The following is a 20695-nucleotide window of genomic DNA, read 5'->3' on the forward strand; positions in this document are numbered from 1 at the left end:
AATAATGAGAAAAATGATGATGTGAAAACATTGAAGCGGATTGACAGAGGACTAACAAGGGCATGTAGCACAGAGATGAATGACAGAGTGAGACGAAAGGGACGGATAGGATAGACAGAAAAACTGAGAAGGAGTCCGGTACAGAGGGCGGGGATAGACAAGTTATTCTAGTTGCAGACAGCTGACAGAAAGCCTAAAATAAGAGGGAGCCTTCTAATGTGCACATATTATGCAGCTGTACTCACAAACCATAAAATATACACACTGTAATCTGTGATCTTAATTGTTTTGAACCAAGAGTCGAAGCCAAGCCAAGTTGATGTCATGCTTTATTGTTTTCCCATAGAAAGTGATGTTTGCTGTGATCACATTTCATATAAAAGAGACAAAAGTAAAAAACCTTAGCAATACTGTTTCAGACGCTGGTGTAGTGATAATAAATATAAAATGGCAACATGAGGAAGGATTAAAGTTGAGGGACAGAGAGAGACACATCAAAACTGACCTGGAACTGGAAGAGCTCATAGATTGGTTTACATCTACAAATAGTCTTGCATCTTTTCTGCTGCCATACACGCACACGCACACGCACACACACACACACCATATACCAAATACCAAATACATGAGCTGTCATTTAGCAAATCAGGCACACAACACAGCATGCAACATTTTCATGTCTAAAAACAAGCTGGTCATGTTTGATGGAGCTGGAAAGACAGATAAACCAGAGGCCAAGACTATTATGTAGATGCGTGACATACAAGATACAATTACCACACATTGTCATCTGTCTTGTGGAGCTAACAGAGATACAGGAATGAAACTAAACACTACTATCTTCCAGTGCTGCATTGATATAGAAAGGAGCTGTGACACAAGTGGTGATGCAGGTGATGGTCTTGGGGGGTCAGGAAGGACGAAAAGTGAGAAGTGCTTTAGTTCAGTGTCGTTCATAGACTCTGGTGCAAATCACATCATCAGCTCTCATGGTCTGAAAAGAAAGGAAGAGAATGTGGATGTTACACCCATGTTTCAATCAAAAGTTTTAAAAAACAAGAACACAAGCCATTGGTGTTGATGCACTATAACCATCCCAACTGAGCTATGTGTAATGTTAGTCCATGGGCCAGATGCATTCATTTAATATTTGTACAACCCACTCGCATATAGTTATAAAAAGTACTTGAGTTGGATTACTGTAGTTGGATTACTTCTAATTTATACCTCACAACAATGTGTCACAATGTAATGTTATGGGAATGTGACAAATATCCTGAATCCTTTGAGTCCTGTGCATTTTGTCTCTGAGTGATCTACGTGTTACGGGGTAAACATATTGTGTCAGTGACTGTGTGCAGGGAACTTGTACTGAGATTAGACCATCGTGAGACATCGTGAGTTTTACCCTACTGATAATGTGTTGTTGCAATAGTAATCCTCATTGTCTTCTTGACACAATATGGCTTCAATGAGAGTCGAGAAGCTTCTCTTTGAAATGATATGAAACACAATAAGTCATTTAAAAGTGTAAACCAGGATATGCACCAGCATCTAACATGCAATTTACTTTAGGGTTGTTTCACATCATGACCTAGTTACTGTGACACAGCTGCCACTCAGGAATGTCTATCATCTACAGACATGGACATTTTAAAAACATTTTTAAAGTCGAGTCCCCAAACTGAGTGTGTAATTTGTTTCCAACATTTACAGTATGTATTTGTGTAGAACAGTGGCATTAGAACGCGATTAGAGCGTGTCACTAGTGCGTTCAGAATTAGCTGTTTATCACAGATGACGGATCATCATCTGACTTTTATAAACCGCTTGAAGCTAGGCTTCAACTATTCTTTAATGGACGGCACAGAAAAGGTTTTTTCACTGCAGTGAGGTCGACGGTGATTGGACAAATGTGGCAAAAAGTCACTCCCAGGGAAGCTGGGCTTCCACGACAGTGGACGATGGGGAGGTTTCTGCGTGGTGATTGGAGGAACTCTCTGAAAGGTACACACTCTAAATTGACCGTGAGTGTTAGAGTGAAGTAATGTATAACATTAAACCAGCATTGAACCAGTTTATTGACAGAAACATACACAACAGTGGAGCCTCAGTCCTGTGTGGATTGGATGAGAGAAGTTTGAGACAAATAGCTGGTTGTTGTGTTATTTTCTCGGCGGTCGTGGTCGCCAATTTTAATTGCATCAATTAAATAAAAATGATTAGTAGTTAAACTCTGCATGTTCTATTTATTTTGTTTGTTGGCAGAGGACTGTAGAAAATGTGAGTTATCTCTGATCAGACTGTTTACTGACTTCAGTCAAATAAAGTTTGTCTTAATCAACCTGTAGTGTTGACTGTGATTAATACAGTTCTGGGCAGACATGTTGTCCTCTGAGATGAGTGTTTTTGTTGCTGTCAGCAGCAGAACAAAAGCTTCCAAACAAGAAAGAATTTACATTGAAATCATTTTAAAATCCATTTGCAACCTTTTCATCAATTATGACATTACTATGTTATTATTATTATTATTGATTATCAATTGTTTTGTTTTAATTTTTGATCAGATAATGTTTGCACAGTCACATTTGTGATCTTTTCACGCTTTCTTTTTCAATTTCAGCATGTGCTCTTTCATCCTCTGCCAGGAGAATAATTAGATATGGTAGAACAATTACATGATTATAAATCTAAAGCAAACAATTTTGTCCTATAGCCTGCAAATGTTAGGGTAATCTTGTTTTACAAATTGGCTACTTCTGAAATGCATACCAGTGTGAACAGAAGAAAGAAGGTTTCTGGAAATTAAAATTAAATAATGTATAGCATTAAAAAAATAAAATACACTTCTAGCATTTTAAATGATGATCGATGAATATGAGTAGCAAGATTTGATGTCATCATATGGGATAAAGTCTACAATTTTTTTTGCAGTGTTGCACCTTAAAGATATTTATATATTTTTAATATCATTTATATTAAACATATGACTACACAGCGTTGATACATTTTGGTTAATGTAAGTATGCTACTCGGCAAAAATCAGGGTGTTAAATAGCTACAGGGAACATTTATTTTGTTAGTATGTGAGCTATGGATGAAAGACAATATAATAGTCTGTGTTTTTGTTCGGGGAGGATTCAAATTATTTTCAGTAAAATCCAAAATATTGGTTTCTGGATAAAAACTCTGGCTCTGGGTCTTTTATGTGCCGTACCAAGATCAGCTTTCCATCATTGGTGAGCTCTCGGGTCCAGGACGTCTTAGGCCCGTCTCCTTTCTGCAGAGTCTGCTCACAGCTGATCTTACTGTCTGTTTCCCACCGTGGGAAACTCTGAGGACAGAGAAAATGAAAGAGGAAAAATACATTAGACCTTTTTGTAAACCCAATTGTTGCATGTATGGATGCTAAAATGAATGCTGCAGTATTCATAAGGGAGGGGGAGATATTGAGGTAGTGGCCAATGGCTATAAAGCAAGTATGGTGGAGCGGAGCCATCACTGAGAGGTGATAACTTGTGATGCACTCATCGTGAGTACAGCAAAGTGCTGGCTGGTCGCATGTGTTTGCTTTGGAGACGGCCAAACAGAGGCCATCTATGGGAAAACGAGGAGAGCAAGGAGGAGACACAGGGAGGGACAGAGGGCAGTAAAGGGCAAGGAGGGGGAACAGAGGGAAGACGGGAAGCTGAAAGGGGTCGTAAAGAGTGTGAAGGAGCGAAGTGTAGCATGATAGGCCTTCAGAGACCAAGGGAGGGGTAAAGATATGCTATCAGTCCAAATATGATAAAAAGCCAAATTACACAGTTGACTGATGTAATCTGGACAGCTCCTTCCACATACGCCCATTACTGCTGTGTCTGTGTTTAGTTAGGTGTTTTTTGTGGGTGCATATGTAGGGAAAGACAAACTGAAGACATTTAGGACTGTGTTGTTGTGTTAGGCTTGTATGGAGTACCGTGCAGGGACGTCCATCCACCGTGCTCTCATTGAACTCCTGCCCCACAGTGAATGTGATGTGGGTGGTGCGGACCGTGGTGGACGTTTTTATCGACAGAGTCTCTCCATCCTGTGTGATGTCCACCTGCGGCCTGGAGGCTGCCTTCACGGCAATCTTTCGAAGCATCACATTCACATCTAAAACACATATAAGAGAATTAGAGGACAAATGAAAATGACTGTGTCAGTAAAGATATGGGGTTCATATGAAGGACAACGCTCACACAGAAGGAAACAAGTAAAATGCTTGTCTTGTGCCCAGGAAGATTCCCAGGCAAACAAGACACACTAGGAAGTGAACTCCGTCGAGGAGTACAGATCTCTTTTGTTTCACACACATGTACAGAGCCTCAAGGAGCCAACACTAAACCTGCAGTTACCAAATTATGCAAAACAACAGGCAATTTTGTGTGTGTGCGTGTGCGTTTGTGTGTGTGTGTTCTGCATTCTCAGGGTTAAAGGAGCAGTCAACATTGAACTGCTCTGTCCAATAATGATGGTCGAAAAAAGAATGAGGTCATATGACAAAGCCCAGCACATGTGCATTCGTTAGTCTCTCAATCATCTTTGCAATCACACACACGCAAAACTCACAATGTCTATGTATGTGTGTATGTACTATCATGTATATTCACAGAATATTGAGCCACCTAAACTGTAATTATGTTTCCCACACTTTTATTTATATCATTAGTGTTTAAGCAATTGCATGTCTTTTAAAAAGAAATTGACAAAACATTTTATTTCTTAATTTACAGATGTTCTTTATAGTTTCCATGGATAGCAAATGCCACCTGCTATGGACCTTTATTTATTTATTTTTTACAATAACATGAATGTTATATTCTGTGCGTAAAAATGAGAATGAAGCAGCATTGTCAAATATCTATACAGAGAAGGAAGGAAAGCGATGATACAGCGTGGGAACATAAATGAGCAAGGAGCAGTGCTGGTGTGGAAGGAGGCGCAGAGGGAGGAGAGAGGAGGGGGGAGCCAGACAGATGAGGGGCAGTGGTCTGTGTGTGGAGTGTGTGAAGATTTCTGCCCAAGTGTGAGGGGAAGTGTGTACGGTTGTCCAGTGCGTATCTGCCGTCGAGTTGGGTTTCGCACTTCTCACCTCTCATACATTCCCACCTGTCACCAAGGGTAAATATATACACAGTCAGAAATGCATAGTCATTCAGCCTGCATCATGTCCAGGCTGCTCTGTGTGTGTGTGTGTGTGTGTGTGTGCGCGCGTGTGCGTGCACTGTATGTACTGAACATAAACAGTTCAACACTGTATGTGCATAGTTGCGGTCTAGTGTGATTTTCCTTTTGCAAATTGAATAAAATGTAAGAGCATCATGCAGTAAACACTTTGTATTGTTGCTTTGCTACTGTTTGTCTGCAGATAAGTGAAATTAAAAAGTACTTTTCCTTTACGTTTAATGGGGCAATACTGCACTGTATATTCACCTACTTTTACCCAACTGCAATAGAAACATTCAGAAAACAAATCTTAAATGTGATGCATTTCTATAAATTGAACTACTTGGTTGTAAAGAAAGTAACCTATAAATGTTGGATATCATCATAAAGACAATCCAAATATTCTGTACAATGAGTAATGTTATTTAAGTACTGACACACACTTGGCTGACAATAATCAAACACTTTTATAATAGTATTATAAAGAAGTAAAAGCAGTTTAATCCACTCACTCACTCATCTTCTACCACTTTATCCTCCATGCTGGTGCCATTCCCAGCTGACATAGGATAAAAGGCGTGGTACACCCTGTACAGATCACCAGTCCATCACGGGGACACTGATCATTTAAATCAAGTAAATATATGAAACATCCTGTTTCTACCATTGTGTGATATTTTAGATTGAATGATTCAGCAATCAGCAGTAAGTAATAATATTAAAAACGCTAATTCATGATGGAAATTTGAATTAGTTGCAGCCTTGTACATAAGTAAAACTTTGAGAAAGGTGAGAAATATGGATCTGGAGTTTACCACAGTGCTACAGAAATGCCTTAAAAGCTACCTTTGTTGACCATGTACTGTATCTCAGCTTGAGGAGTCCTTCCTAAAATTGTAAATTATTTCAGTCTGCAGACAGTAACTGACCACAGTCTGTTGGCTTGGTCACAGAAGTTGGACACTGCAAGCCCCAAAGGAGGCTGAAGCCTATCAACTCACTGCCATTTGTGAAAAGTTAACAATTGCCTGAGCAGACGTTTGCCAACCTGAGACCATGAAATGATTAGATTCACACAGACCTACCCACACCAGGACACACACACTCTGATAGACAGACAGTCAGTGTCACAGGTCAAAGAGCAGAGGGCAGAGGAAGCATTTGGGACACAGGGAGCTGGTGAGAACAGGGGAGGAGAGCAGGAGTGAGGAAAGGAAGAGAGCATGGAGGGAAGAAGGAGGAGGGCAAGTGCTGACAATCTGTGTCCAGCTGTGCTCTGCCCCCAATGAAACCAGGGGGGCCACTCCTCTGTCAGTCATACCAATGCTGAGTGACATAGGAATGAGTGTGCGTGTGTGTGCGCGTGTGTGTGTGCCTAGTGTGAAAGTGAGTGCCAATACAATACACTACTGTTCAACATGCATTGCTGCAAGGACACACTTTTGATCTATCTCTCTTTCTCTCTGACACTCACACAAATGGAGATGAACATAGACTCTAATTTACAGAAAGATTAAATAATAATTTTAATTGTATGGATAATTGGTATTTGTGCTCTGGCTCTGTGTCAATCTGTCTATTTTAGGAATACTGTTGCATTTTACTAGGGATGGCTCAATAGCACTTTTTGGTCTGATAGTGATACTGATACTTTTAAAAACTAATTTGTCTATAAACAGACAAAACATGTGATCACATGACAGGGGCAGCCCATGGCTCTTTTTACAGCACGTCACGTATTGTTACTGAAGCATTTCCCTGTTATGTAGGGGTGTATGGATTTATAGGATTGTTACTTATTTCTATTTCTGTAACTATGAACCACCCACAGTCGTGTGTTCATGCCATATTCATTAATACTAATATTGATATTATTATTAATGCCAGTGGATGATGTGGTTATTGTAACCATCTGCCTCTCTTCTGTTAGCTTCTGTTACAATTCCCGCTATTTTTCTACATTTTACATTTCTGTGTTTTAGGTTTCCACTCTTTCTTCTTTCCTTCCTGAGGTTTCTCCCATTTTTTTCCCTTGTACAAAGGTTTTTGTGGAGTTTTCTCTCTCTTGATGTGAGGATCCAAGGATAGAGGGTGTCACATGCTGTACGGACTGTAAAGCCCTTTGAGGAAAATTGTATTTGTGATGTTGGGCTGTATAAATAAAATTGACTTGACTCTGTATAATAAGAGCTGTATATCGGCAAAAACTTGGTGATGCAATGCATGGAACAAAGGTGACGATACTGTGATACAGTGGAATACTATAAGCAAGGTTTGCAATTGCTATGTACCCCCCAAAATAGTACATTTTAAGAAAAACTCTCTAATGTATAAACAATATACTTTTCTTTGCCTAGTAAGAGTGGAATCAAATAGGCTAAAATATAACAAAAATCACTTAAAATAACTGATGCAGGAATCATCATGAAATATACCAATATTTTAGTGTATTTTGTCATATTTATTTATATCGGTAGTGATGATATGTCTTCCAGGTGCACTGGCAAGTTACCAAGTGGGAATTAACTAATAGTGACAGATTATTCTCTCTCTCTCTCTCTCTCTCTCTCTCCCTCCCCGTCTATGTATGTGTGTGTGTGTATTGTAGAGCGGGAGAGAGAGTCAAGACGCCAAGCCAGACAATTGTATGAATGATGGGACGCAGCCCACAGTGTGGATCTCAGCAGCAGGTGTTTGACTGTCCTGCACTGTATCGCGTCACTACGGTCTTCTTCAACACACACACACACACACTGAGGCTGTGAGCGGACAGATGCGCCGCCGCTTGTTTCTATTGTGTCAGCAAACAGCGGTGAGTCTGGCAAAGGGCCAAGCAGTGAGTTTTGGGTTGTGCAGAATGACAAAGAGCCCCCTCACCCGTGCAGGACAGAGGGTGAGCCACACACGGACACAAAGCAGAATTTGACCCGCAGTGTGCTGAGAGGGTTTGAGCACACTGACACATCTGATCTGTCATCATGCACAAATAGAAGCTTCATTAAAAATAAACCCTTGCGCAACAAAAGAGAGTAATCATTTCCATCACTTACTCAGTGCTTTCAAAAGTTCTTCAAAGTTTTCAGAACTCTTCATCTCCCAGCTTCCGGCGAAATCAGGAATCTTTCGCTCCATGTTCGGCTGCAGGTAAAGTGAGTGAGTGAATGGAGTGAAACTGTCAGGTGTGCGTCTGGCTCTTGGCTTCTTGCGCTGCTGCAAGTGCGAGTCTGTGCGTCAAAGGCGCTTCAGTTTCAAATGTTCCAGTATTGGGCCGCACCGGATGGTTGGACTCTGCCTGTCCACTTACATGTGCTGTCCTCCCGGGATGAGTGGTTGACTGTCAGAGCTCCTTTCTCATCTATGAGCCAGTGCACGTTATAAACGCCCACGCTCCCAAAAATCGGCACCGAGACCGACTCGTGTTGGGGTGGGGGGGACATACGCCCCCTTGCGCGAGGACACGCCCTGGAGGCCTCACAGATACAGGCACATCACAACCTGACCACGCCCCTGCAGGCGACATGGGCACAGCACAGCGCTGCCCCCTCTCCTCCAAGCGTGCACCTGGAATCAGCCAAAGTGATGTGCGCGCTGTAGAGAAGCCGCTGCAGGATTCATGTGATGATGTGATATCACATATTCAGGTGTATGATGTGTGTTTTTGCTGTTGAGTCAATGAAGCTTGAGTTCAGTGCAACACAGAGAGGATGTAGTCAGGCTGGTCTGTTGGCAGAGCACGTCGTCTTGGCAGCGTGGTGTGAAGGAAGAACCAGTCATCCCGCAGACTGTGTGTGTGTGTGTGTGAGAGAGAGAGAGAGGCCAAGTTCACCCCTCCTCCTCCCCCTGAGCGCCACAGCGCTTCATAAAAATAAAAGCTGTGGTAATGGGATACAGCTTCTGGTCCCCACCGATGGACTATCCATTTAATGGGGCCTGCGTCAGAGGAAAAAACACAGTGAACCCACCAGGGAGGTGAGCGCAGAGCCGGGGAATTAAATAAGGGGTGTGATTGGCGCAGGTCGGCGGTGTCTCTCCACAGCTTTTTTTTCGACCTCCTCCTGTTCGGACGGAAGAGAGGAGGAGGAGGAGACGCAGGGGCATTTGGCGCAGCGCGTCATCAGACAGGCCAGGGTCAGGGGCCCGCGGGGTCGGAGGTAGACCCATAAAGAACACACACAGACACACTGCATGTATGCGCACACGCACGCACGCGCTGATGATTGATGGTAACGGACAAAGCCGACGTTAACTATTGACTCTTGATGGATGATCCCATCCGCTTCACTCCATGGAGATACTTGGGCGAGGTAACCCGGGCGACATGGAGGAGGGGGGGGGGTGCATCACAAGAAAGGTCCCTCATAGCAAAACCGGGCTCCACTAGCACACACACTGATCAGTTAAAGCTTACAATGACAAGGGTGACGTACAAGGCTGCAAAAGTGTCTGATTGATATACAGTAACATGATATGCGCTTTAGTGGCTTTTACGCACATATTTGTATCCAAATCCAGCAGCTCCCATCAGGACTGTTTAATGTGAACAAAGCTTGCTCACATTGTTTCCTTTATTCACACACACATGCACACACACGCACGCACACACACGATCATGGCATGCCCTCACACGTTCCTCCTGGTCCAAACAGCAGAGGTGAGTCTTTAGAATCACAAAGTAATCTGTCAGATTAAAGCAGAGAAGTGTCATTTCCAGGTCAAATGGGTCAAGGTATGTTAAAGTGATAGTTCAGGTTTTTTTTTTTGATGTATGATTGTATGAGGTTCTGACACATTTTCAGCAATGATTTAGCAAAGCACACTGCCATCAATGGGAACCCCCTGGAGACATGTGCTGTCACTGACACTCCCAGAAGGGAAACAAGGAAAACAGATTTTAGTCACTTAACTTCAAGGTTCAACTAATAAAATGTAGGCATTCTTAAGAGTAATGATATCTTTTCCACTTTTTCTCGCCATTAGGCAATCTTTTCCAACTGGAAACAGAAGTTTGAGTAACTTTGTAAACTACTCACTCTCATGCACCAAAGGCCAATTTTATGTCACAGCACATTATAGAGTTGCTTCTTCTCTTAGCACGTTCAAATGACTTAATAATGGCGCTTTTCCACTATTTAGTCCCAGCACTCCTCACCTCGGCACAGCATGGCATGGCTCTGCACAGTTTTCCATTAATATGCTATACACACACACACACAAACAAGTGACTAGTGACTTGTAAAGCAGTTGTTTTCAGTGTACCTGAATCATTAGAATCAGTTAATTTAAAAGATTAGCTCAGTACTTCCTGAATGACTCCATCTGACACAGTCACTGAAGTGAAATAGGACGGCAGGGTTTGTGATGCGGCAGTGCTGTCACATCAGACTCCTCTTTTCAGTGTTCAGATTTGAGATATTTCCTCGCTAAATGTTGGAAATTAGCGCATGTTTTCAGGGATTATTGTGTTGGACGTCATGCTCAGTGAAGACACTGACCAATCAGTGGATGGTAGTCTACTATGTTACATATAGTATCAGCTCAGCTTGCTTGGAACCTCACCAGAGCAGGTACTAAAATATCCCCAATGGAAAACCAACAAGAATGTGTTGAGTCAAGCCATGCCTGGACTATGTAGGGGAAAAAAAGCACCATAAGTGACACAAACCTACCAAAAAAAGGTCAAAAATGCTTTTTGCTGTGGTCATGAGTTGAAGAGCAAGTGGTTTTATTAACTTAAAGATAAAGTGAGGGTTTGCGAACACAAGTTCAGAGTCGTCACCTGCAACTTGGCTTCTATTGGACAGCAGCAGATGTCAATCATCCTGGTGTCCACTCATATGTGCCATACTTAGTCATCAACTTTTCTCTAAATGTGAACATAATTCACAAAACTGACTTCATGTTTTACTAAAGAAGAGCTGATTAAGACCATTAACTCCTCAGGAAAATGTTTACTGATGTTATTAATCAAGTGAGAAGTATAGGCTCATTTTTCAAACACAACAGAGTTGCCCCCTGGTTGCTATGCAGTATATTTGGTGTCCTCCAGAAAGCTGTCCACTTTTTAGCTACAGTATGGTCTATAGATGAGTCTATAGTTGGGTGTTCAAAATGCGTTTTTCCTTGTGTCCCTGCTGGCAGCCATGTTTTCAGTAAGAGCAAGCTCAGGCTGAATCTTTCTGCTAGCAGAGCACTCAACAATGTACTTGAAGTCATGTGTCAGAACCTTATACATCCATGGCTTTAAAAACAACTGAACTATCCCTTTAATCCAGTCTATGTATGTTAAAAATGAGTCTGATTTAGTGCTGCTACGGTGGTCTGTTGAATACAGTCTGTTCAGAGCCAAGGGAATTGATCATGGCCCCAGTTTGAGAGTGACTGATGCAAACACAAAGGTTACAAAGGAGAGCTGTCTAGGTTTGGGAAATTAATCTTCAGCCTCACCGCAGGCGTTTAGCATATTACCATGACATAACGAGAAAGGCATCAAAGGCCACTGAATCAAACGGGCAGCATAGCACGGTGACAGCCTCACCCATCGTGTGTGTGTGTGTGTGTGTGTGTGTGTGTGTGTGTGTGCTTTTCAGAGGGAACTCTTGATAAAGAGGTCCAAAATGTGTGTGATGCTCTGTGTCAGCACGTGATGACAAAGCACTGCTCAACATTCAGATCCATTCAACCGTGCTCTGCTCCTCTCATCCTTTCTGCCTCTCCTTTACCTCACTCAACTTTCTCCCCTTCGCCTTTTCTTCCTTCTCCTCAAGCTTTTGTTCTTTTGTGCTTCTCTGACACATTCCTCAAGCATGTTGAACTGAGGGAGACAGGGGGAAAAACAGAAGGGGAGAGGATGGAAAGGAGAAGAAAGAAAAGGAGGGAAGTTAGTGAGAAAGTTAGAGACTGGAGTGCAGGTCATTTTTTATCCCATTGTTGTAAAGAAAGGGATAGGGAGAGTGAGTCAGCAGAGACGGAGAGGCAGTGTAAGAGATCAAAGGCAAACAGATAGTGACAGAGATGGAGAGGTTGAGAAACAGAGAAAGAATGAAGGCAACCAATATGTAAAGAGAGACTCCTCTGTCTTTTGAGGTATCACAAGTATTATTTTGCTCCTCTGGTGCCAACTTTGCTTCACTCATCTCCATTTCCTCATGTTCCCTTCCAACTATTTTCCACACATATACTATTCACTTCTTTTGTTTAGTTATGTTCAGCTTTCTGTCCTCTATCATGCCAAAAGCGTCGCTGGTAAGTGATATTGCCGACTCACAGGCTGTGCCTCGCGTGAAAGTGAAAGTTGTTTACAGCAAAGATTGTCACTTGACGTGTGAGCCACGACTAAGGCTCACACAGGTTATGGACAGAATTTAAGGAGTAAACAGCAGAAATATGAAGAATAAAAGAGTTTAGAGATTAGCCTTTTAGGAATCTCGTTATTTAAAAATAGATTATTTAAAATATTTGAATAAATGCAAAGTGATCATTAATCACACTGCATTCCAGCCTCTGCACTGTGTGGGTGACGTGGGCAATTCTCACTATTTTTCTGACATTGTCTGGTATGATTACAGTGAACTGGGGAGACCTACTTTGTGTCCGTGCATTGTTTTGTTTCCTGTTTCCTCCCTTCATTCAAATGTTGCAGATTTAAATCATATCTGTGGATCATCCAGACTCTTTATTACCCCAAAGAGGCCCTGCTGCTGGGTGTGTAAGGAAAAACAAACTAAGTGCTCCATTTTACACCAAATGCTTCTTGTCCAGCATGATCAGCACCGCGGTGTCTCGTTACAAACGTGGCCCTTATCAAAGTCATAGTGCAGTGAATCACAGTTTTTTAGTAAGGAAGGAGCATGTCTGCACATGTTTGAGGTTGGCACATGTGAACATGAGTGGGTTCTGCCTGAAGTTAAGTCACACTTTAGTGGCATTCTTCTCTTTATCATCTTGATGACCTCTGGTAAAAACTGCTCACCCCAATAACCCTGGTAATCCCAGATGTGAACTTGACTCTTTCCCCTTCCTATCAGCAAACTCCTGGAAGTCATTATCATTGGCCTTAGCCCTCAGAGGAAGCCACAGGATAAAAAGTGCAAATGCATGCAGGCAAAATATCTTCTGATTTAACTGTGTGTCAGTGTAATGGTCCTGACCTCCCCAAATGGTTGTACACTGAATCTGACAGGTCGAGGGGAAATTAACTGGACAGGAAAGACGGAAAAACACTTCAGGGACTTCATATGTTGTACTTTTCTGTAATCTTTGCACGTTCCATGTGAGTTATAGGACACCGTTGCCTCTTAGGGGCTCTAAAGATTACAGCTCACAGACATAAACAACATGTGACACATAAGATGATTTTTTTTCGTTTTAAAAGGTCACAAGCCCAAAGGTTTTGGAGCCACCGTTCTGTGTGGCATGCACAGCTATTAAAGCCACACTGACTCACACTTCCACAACTAAAACTGTGTGCAGTACTGTGGGGCTGCTGGCACGCCGATCAGCCACACCATGTGGATTTGTTTAGGGCTGCGGAGATGCCAGCATTTAACCACGTACGTGAAAATGAGAGTCACAGCATGGGGAGAGAGCAGCAGGCAGACAGGGGAAAAGATGAGAGAGGAGAGTGAAATATCAGTGTGCACACAGGAGTTTGTTTGCATGTTGAATGTGTTATATTGTTGTCGCTCGCACGTGTGTGTGTGTGTGCGTCTGTCACACCTTTTCAAAACATCCAGACAAAATAGTGCTAAATGACTTTGATTCAGGGCAAGATGAGGTCAGTCTCAGGAGAATGCTGTAAATGCATGACGCTTTATTCCGATAAACCCGTGCATGCTCATGCAGGCTCTACCTGGTTGTTGTCATATCTTACAGGAATCTTAATCAAATTAGCTTCCCCCACTCTCACCATGTCATATTATCCACATTTTGCTTTAAGTGTGTCCATGACTGAGTTGAGTTTTTTTTGTACATGAGACTAAACCTCCAGATGCCTGGACAGTTGCACCCAGACGCCCGTATTACTCACACGCTATTCCTTTTGTCCTTCAGCCCCCTGTCCTCTCCAACAACTCCTAAAATCTCTCTGCCCTCCCCGTCGAGTCTTTGTGGTTCTAATTATCACGCTCATTTGTTATGAGTTGGTCTGGACAGTGGGAGAGCAGGAGCTGAGAGAGAAGTTACATTAGGAAGGAGAAGAAAAAATCTAATCGTGATTCTTTTAATTTTTAAATTTTGGCACAGAATTGTGTTTGATTTTCTTACAGCACTAGCTCAGAGCTGACAAAGCTAAAAAACACTTTGTTTTCTATTGGCCTGATTGTATTTATTTTATTATTAGCAGAGACAGCTAAATGTAGCAGTTAACTTAATAAAACAACAACATTCTCAAGTCAATTTTAGATAAATGTCAGACTGAGTGATGCAAATATGACTCTTGGATTATTACATTTTGGTTTAAATATCAATTATCAATACTATCATTACAAATAGAGTCAGTACCCAAGTATCCTGATACTATTAAATAATGTCTCAGGCCTCCTGGGAATATTGTATGCTCTGTATCAACATAGAAAGTTAAATTTGTGCCAGGTTGAATTTGATCTTTTGTGTGTGTGTGTGTGTGCACGTGCGTTTCTTCCAAACGTCCCCTTTGTTTTGGCAGTTTGTCCAGTGCCACCTGCAGTTTAATGATCCTGCGGGCTCCTCTGAGGCGCTGTATGTGACAACAGCACTGTAAAACAGCTTTGTAAGTCCTAAATGATGCTAAATTACTTTACACTCGACAGGAAGACGGAGGACAACAGGAGGGAAGGATTTAGAAAAAGAGAGGAAGCAAAGTAGATATATGCGCGTGGGGATGGTTGGGTGAAGTGTCATGAGGCAAAGTGGATGGAAGAAGATGGGGAACAAGAGAAAGCTGAGAAGAAAAACAAGCGCTGGTTCCCATACTTTTCCTGCTTTCCACTTTATTTTATGTCCACGTGGAGTTTTTTTTCTTAGAAAAAAAAGTTCAATTAAAGTGCAGCTTTGGTTTTTATCGTGTCACCCCTCCTTCTTACACCTCTGCCCTCTCCACCCTCACGCTACCTCTCACTCTGCACTCATTCTTTTATTCTCCTGTTGCCTTTCCTCCTCAACCCCAGTCAACGATTGTTGTTCACTTTGGCTTTTCCCCTCTCTCTGTGTGTGTATGCATGTGTGCACTTTTTAAAGGACATTTTCAGGTATCAACACTTGAATTGCAGTTAGGTTTGGATTTAGGGTTAGGCATTAACTGGTGTGCTGACAGAAGTTCCTTGTATATTATTGTGTATCAGTGTACAGTAGGTGCATTTGTTCATGTGACAATGTCATCTCTCTCTCTCTCCCTCCCTGAGTGTGTGTGTGTGTGTTTTCCCTATGATGTCATGCATCAGATATGGTAATAGTTTACTTCAGTGGAGGTCAACCTCTGGTCACTGTTACTCTGAATGTGACCGGTGTGGGTCCCTCCAGTCTCAGAGGTACCCAATAAACTTCTGTGACATTTGTGTGTTATTGTTGTTCATTGTCTTGAACAGCACTCAGCAGTCTTACCATTTGGCTCTGGGCAGAAAATACGTTCAAGTGCATCCTGTGATTTCTTCATGAGCTTGTGGCCTGAGAGAAAGTAGGAGCATGAGAGAAGTAAGTCAGCAAGCTGAAATGAACGTGAATTTCCCAATGTCACTGCATGAGGCAGAAAATAGAAGCCAATTACAAAGAAAAGAAGTGGATATAAAATAATGTGCACTGGCAGCATGGAAAGTTGTGGAAGTTTTACCGGGATCATCTATAAACATCAACGCCAGCTCAGACACATATACAGCTGATGTTCATCAGAAACATCTTTTGCATCACATTTTAAACATATGGCAACTATTTTTGCCATTAACCTGCAACTCTGCACTAAAAGCCTGCAACGAAAATAAGTTGTGTTTCACATTGTAAGTGTAATCCACTTTGCATGTGAGGTGTGATGCCTCATGAAAAGCAGGTAATGTGTTTTTTAGTTTGTTGTATAATTACTGTGTAGGATTTTGTCCATTAGTCAGTTTGACTGTCCATTCGAGTCCTGTGTCTCCTATGATGGGTGATATGTATCTCTGCTGCCATCTTGTGGTGGCAAATAGGCAATGTAAAATCTTTCATAGACAAAGGTATTCGGACGCCAAACCATTGCAGGAACAGGGACTGTAATGATGTATTAAAATACATGTACAGTATTTTTATATAGAGTTGGTTCCCCTTTTGCAGCTTTTACAGCCTCCACACTTCTCGGAAGTCTTTTCTCAAGATTTTTAAGTGTTTCTATGACAATTTGTGCCAATTCATTCTGTAGAGCATTTATGAGGTCAGGCACTGATGATGGACGAGTAGTTCCCGGTTCAGTCAAGTTCTTCCACACCAAACTCACCATGTCTTTATAGTCTTTGCCTTAATCTTCCACAAACTGTTGCCACAAACGGCGTTTTCCGTTGACCTACTGCCGACCACTGATTGGCAGTGTTGGCACTGAAAGAGTTGTGAGCACTATGTCCGAAACAAGAATCAAACCAAACAATAAGAAACTGTAGATCAGTTAAAATCCTGAAGACATTGGTTAATCCTCAACATTTTCCAAGGAAATGTACCAGCACCAATCTTGGTAAGGGGTATGTCACTGGGGATGAGGGGCCTAGCCCAAAGCCTGATTGAATCACCTCAATGACATGCTTAACAGGTGTGGCCAAATACTTTTGGCCATATAGCATAGGTGTATGAGTGTGCAATTACAAAGGAATCCAATTTTTTTTTTTTTTTATAAAAACCCTGAAAATTAATGCAATCAAGTCATTTGTAAGCCAACACTGTATTGCAGGAAGTAGTTCTGTATAGTGCCATCAGAATGGTGAGAAAAATATGAATAAGATAAAGTGCTTAGTCAGGGTTTCCTACAACAAAATATTAATCAAACGTCTTTTTATTAAAGTATCCATTTTAACATACATTCCACTTGTACATTCTGAGGCTTTTTTTGAGGCTTTTTTTATAAACAATACGAAAGTCAAGTAAAGAATAAACTTTTTAGAATATTAAAACAAGGTCAGTGGCATTTATCACACAAAGGTGACACATCTGGGTATATTTTTATGCAGTTTTTCCTTCGAGTAATGAAGCCTATGTATAATTTTAAATTGGACAAGACAGTGTCTTGTGTTATCTGAACAATTATGTATATTTTCAAGACTCTCCTTCCATAAATCGTCTGGAATTGATTCACCTAGTTCCTCTTCCCACTTATGTTTACACTTTTCAGTTAAGGGGAAGCTTATTAATAAGAGATTATTATAGATGTGGGATATCAATTTACTGTCATTAGGAGACAGTTTCAGACAGTCATCTATTGTAGATTGCGTTATTGTCTCAAAATCTCTTAAATATTTCCGAATGTAGTCCCTGACTTGTAGGTAACGAAAGAAGCTATTATTCACCAGTTCATACTTCCCCTGCATCTATGTGAATGAAGCAAAGACGCCTCCCATGTATAAGTCACCAATACATCGGACACCCCTCTCCTACAACAAAATATTGATCAACCACATTTATAAAAAAAAAAGAGCTGGACTACAGCGGAGCAACACAGTCTATAGACCGATCCTATTGTGCTTGTTTTTTTGATGATCAAAGTTCAGTGTTTTGTATGGAAGATAACACACAGTTGTGAACCAATCCATAATATAACACAACAGCAACTTTGTCCATATTATGTTTATTTTTTACAGCCATTTCAATATAAAAAAAAATTTATTTGGCAACTGCCAAATCAGGTGCCAATCAGTCAAGTTGAAGACTGACTAATCAAGATAGAAGGTGAAAACAAGAGCAACATGGACTCAAGAATTTTTAAAATATATATCTTATTCACTTTATAAAAACATCTTTAGTAAATACAATCCCTTAAGTATAGTAATATAATTTCTGCCCTTTAACTGTGCTGTAAACTCTCTGCTTATACTGAAATGATTGCTGGACAGCTATAAAAGAAAAACCTCCCTTATACACACACACACACAAGCATAACATGAATTATAAAAGTTAAACAAACATTTTTTAAACCTGTACACAATGTGATTCATTGATAGATTGTTGTTTGATATTTTCAAATGTCATTTTAATACTTTAAACACATTGTTTGCTCAAGTGTGATCCAGAAAGTGAAATGTCCCTTGAACCATTTAAAATGTGATTAGACTAAAATAACAAGCACAACAACAAACAACAATGGAAGCCATGTCATTTTAAAGCTGGGTGCATGGCCTCTAATATCAGTGTCCTGGCAGCCTTTTGCGTTGTTATTAGGTCCATGACTTTCAGGATTTCCCTCAAAATGTACAGGCAGGCACTGATTCTCCAACACTTCACAGGCCAGAATCAGATGTTTGGTTTCCTCACGGATGTTCCTGATCCCACAGGTTTCCGGTTCACTCCTCACTGTGACAAAAGTGAAAGGCTGCTGGCTGATGCACAGGTTCTCCTTGTATGTCTTACCTCCTGCACTTGTGCACACAGACTTCACCCTGTCCAGGTCTGCCGGGTGAAGGAAAGACTGTGTTGGTCTGTCACAGCCCCCGTTGTTTTTGATGTACGCCTTCCAATCATCTCTGTTGAGAGTAGCGGGCAATCCATCGCGGATGTGGCGTCTGACAAAGGTGTTGTAGCCGTTGTTCCACTTGGACTTCTGGCAGGGTGCCTCATTTTTAGCAAATGTTTGACTAGCCAACAGAAGACAGATGGCAAGTGTGGAAAAAACCTTGAACGCCCCCATTACTCAGCAGACCGACCTATGGCGGAACAACAATGATTCAGTCATGACAAAATGGATAAAGAGCTTTTACAGCCCTTTAACCTTGACTCCTTAGTCACATTTTACTTCATTGTTTCTTAGTTACATGACACACAATCAAGTAAAACATGAGGCTGGACAAAGCAACAGAGCAGTTTGTTTCTCTGTGTACGCTCTTCATACATGAAAGCAGAAGAGGTTTTAGAAAGCTAGCTAGCTAGACTATCTTACCTTATACTTATAGCAGGAGTGGCAACGTCTTTGAGGGGTGAGTTACGGTGAATTCCTGCTGTTTTTATTGCACTTCCTGTTGGAGGGAGTGGCCTAACCTGCATTTGTGCAGCAGCATGACATAACTCTGTCCACATGGTTGTGCTTTAGAGCAACATTCGGAATGAAAGGTGATCAGTTACAGCTATAAATACACACTGTGTTAAAGTTCAGTCAGCTATAATTAGATGTGCAGTGTCCATGTGCTGTCTGTGGCACATGGACACTGGCATCTTACTGATTTGTAAAAATGTGGCACAAGTTTTTGGTTGTGCAGTCTTGTTTGCAAGCTGGAGGTTTAATCTTGATGTGCTTGTAGAGAAGCATCTTGTTTGTCCGATATAGATTTTATCTGAGTGTGAGTGAGTGTGAATATCACACTCACACACACACACACACACACACAAAACAAACCGTGATAGACATGATTGTAGATCTAAAACAAATGTCAGTCTGACTTTTTTTCTCTTATTCAGTTTATTAAAACATTATGTGTTTCATTAAATGTAATTCCTTTAGAATAGCAGTATAATGTGTCCTTTAAATGTACAACACATTGCACAACAAAGTAAATTACTAATCCTCCTCCATCAATGCCAAAAGTGTACCTTTAAATGAAAAGCCAGTAGAGCTTTTTTACCCTCTTATTATTTCCATCTTACTGGACATTGGATAATAAAGTCTACGATTCTATTCTAGGATAGATGCAAGGTCAGTAAAAGCAAAGCTTCATATAAAACAAGCATATCGTAGTATGAACTGCAAAAGTTATGAAAACATTTTAAACATCATAAAAAAATATGTCTCATCGATGGGTTTATCTAATTTTAATAATACTTTGATACTTTGAACAGATTCTGCATGAATTTAAATGCAAGAAGTGCGACATTTGTCAATGTAAAATTGTTCTTCTTTTAATTCCTAATACAATATTATCCCCTTTTATTCCCAACCTTTTTTGATGCAGAAATTTTCTTGTGTGGGTCCTGGCAGCCTCTGGCATCGTTCCTTGGCTTTTCATTATTAGCGTTTCCCTGAAAATGTACAGGCCGGCACTTTTTGCCCAATTTATCGCAGGCCAGAATTAGATGTTTGGTGAACAAATGCTGAGAACATTACAGGTTTCTGCCTCGATCCTCACTGTGAGGAAAGTGAAAGGTTCACGACTGATGCACAGGTTCCTTTCCCAAACTTTCCCTCCTTTATCTGTGCACACAGACTCCACACTGGCCTGGACGTTTTTGTCAAGGAAAGACTGTGTGTATCTCTCACAGTCGTTGTTCTTTTGGATGTACGTCTTCCATTTATCTTTGTTAAGACCATTGGGCAAATCAGAGCAAATATGGCGTCTGACAAAGGTGTTGTAGCTGTTGTTGTTTGTGGACTCCTGGC

The 20695-nt window shown here is 41.2% G+C and overlaps 1 protein-coding gene and 1 long non-coding RNA gene across 2 annotated transcripts; both read right to left on the reverse strand.

Moving 5' to 3' along the window:
* Window positions 1-312: 312 nt before the first annotated feature.
* Window positions 313-8624, reverse strand: crabp2a (cellular retinoic acid binding protein 2, a). Its single transcript, XM_044035041.1, has 4 exons — window positions 8241-8624; window positions 3959-4137; window positions 3218-3334; window positions 313-994 (listed from the first exon to the last, which is right to left on the reverse strand). Exons 1-4 carry the CDS (start codon window positions 8320-8322, stop codon window positions 944-946), a joined length of 429 nt encoding a protein of 142 aa, XP_043890976.1. The 5' UTR covers window positions 8323-8624; the 3' UTR covers window positions 313-943.
* An 8528-nt stretch (window positions 8625-17152) lies between these two features.
* LOC122775225 lies at window positions 17153-19352 on the reverse strand. Its single transcript, XR_006361078.1, has 2 exons — window positions 19265-19352; window positions 17153-19031 (listed from the first exon to the last, which is right to left on the reverse strand). It is a non-coding gene; the product is annotated as an uncharacterized LOC122775225 (long non-coding RNA).
* Between the last annotated feature and the right edge of the window lie 1343 nt (window positions 19353-20695).

This window comes from Solea senegalensis, linkage group LG9 (genome assembly GCF_019176455.1).
Source record: "Solea senegalensis isolate Sse05_10M linkage group LG9, IFAPA_SoseM_1, whole genome shotgun sequence".
In the NCBI taxonomy this organism is placed as follows: domain Eukaryota; kingdom Metazoa; phylum Chordata; class Actinopteri; order Pleuronectiformes; family Soleidae; genus Solea; species Solea senegalensis.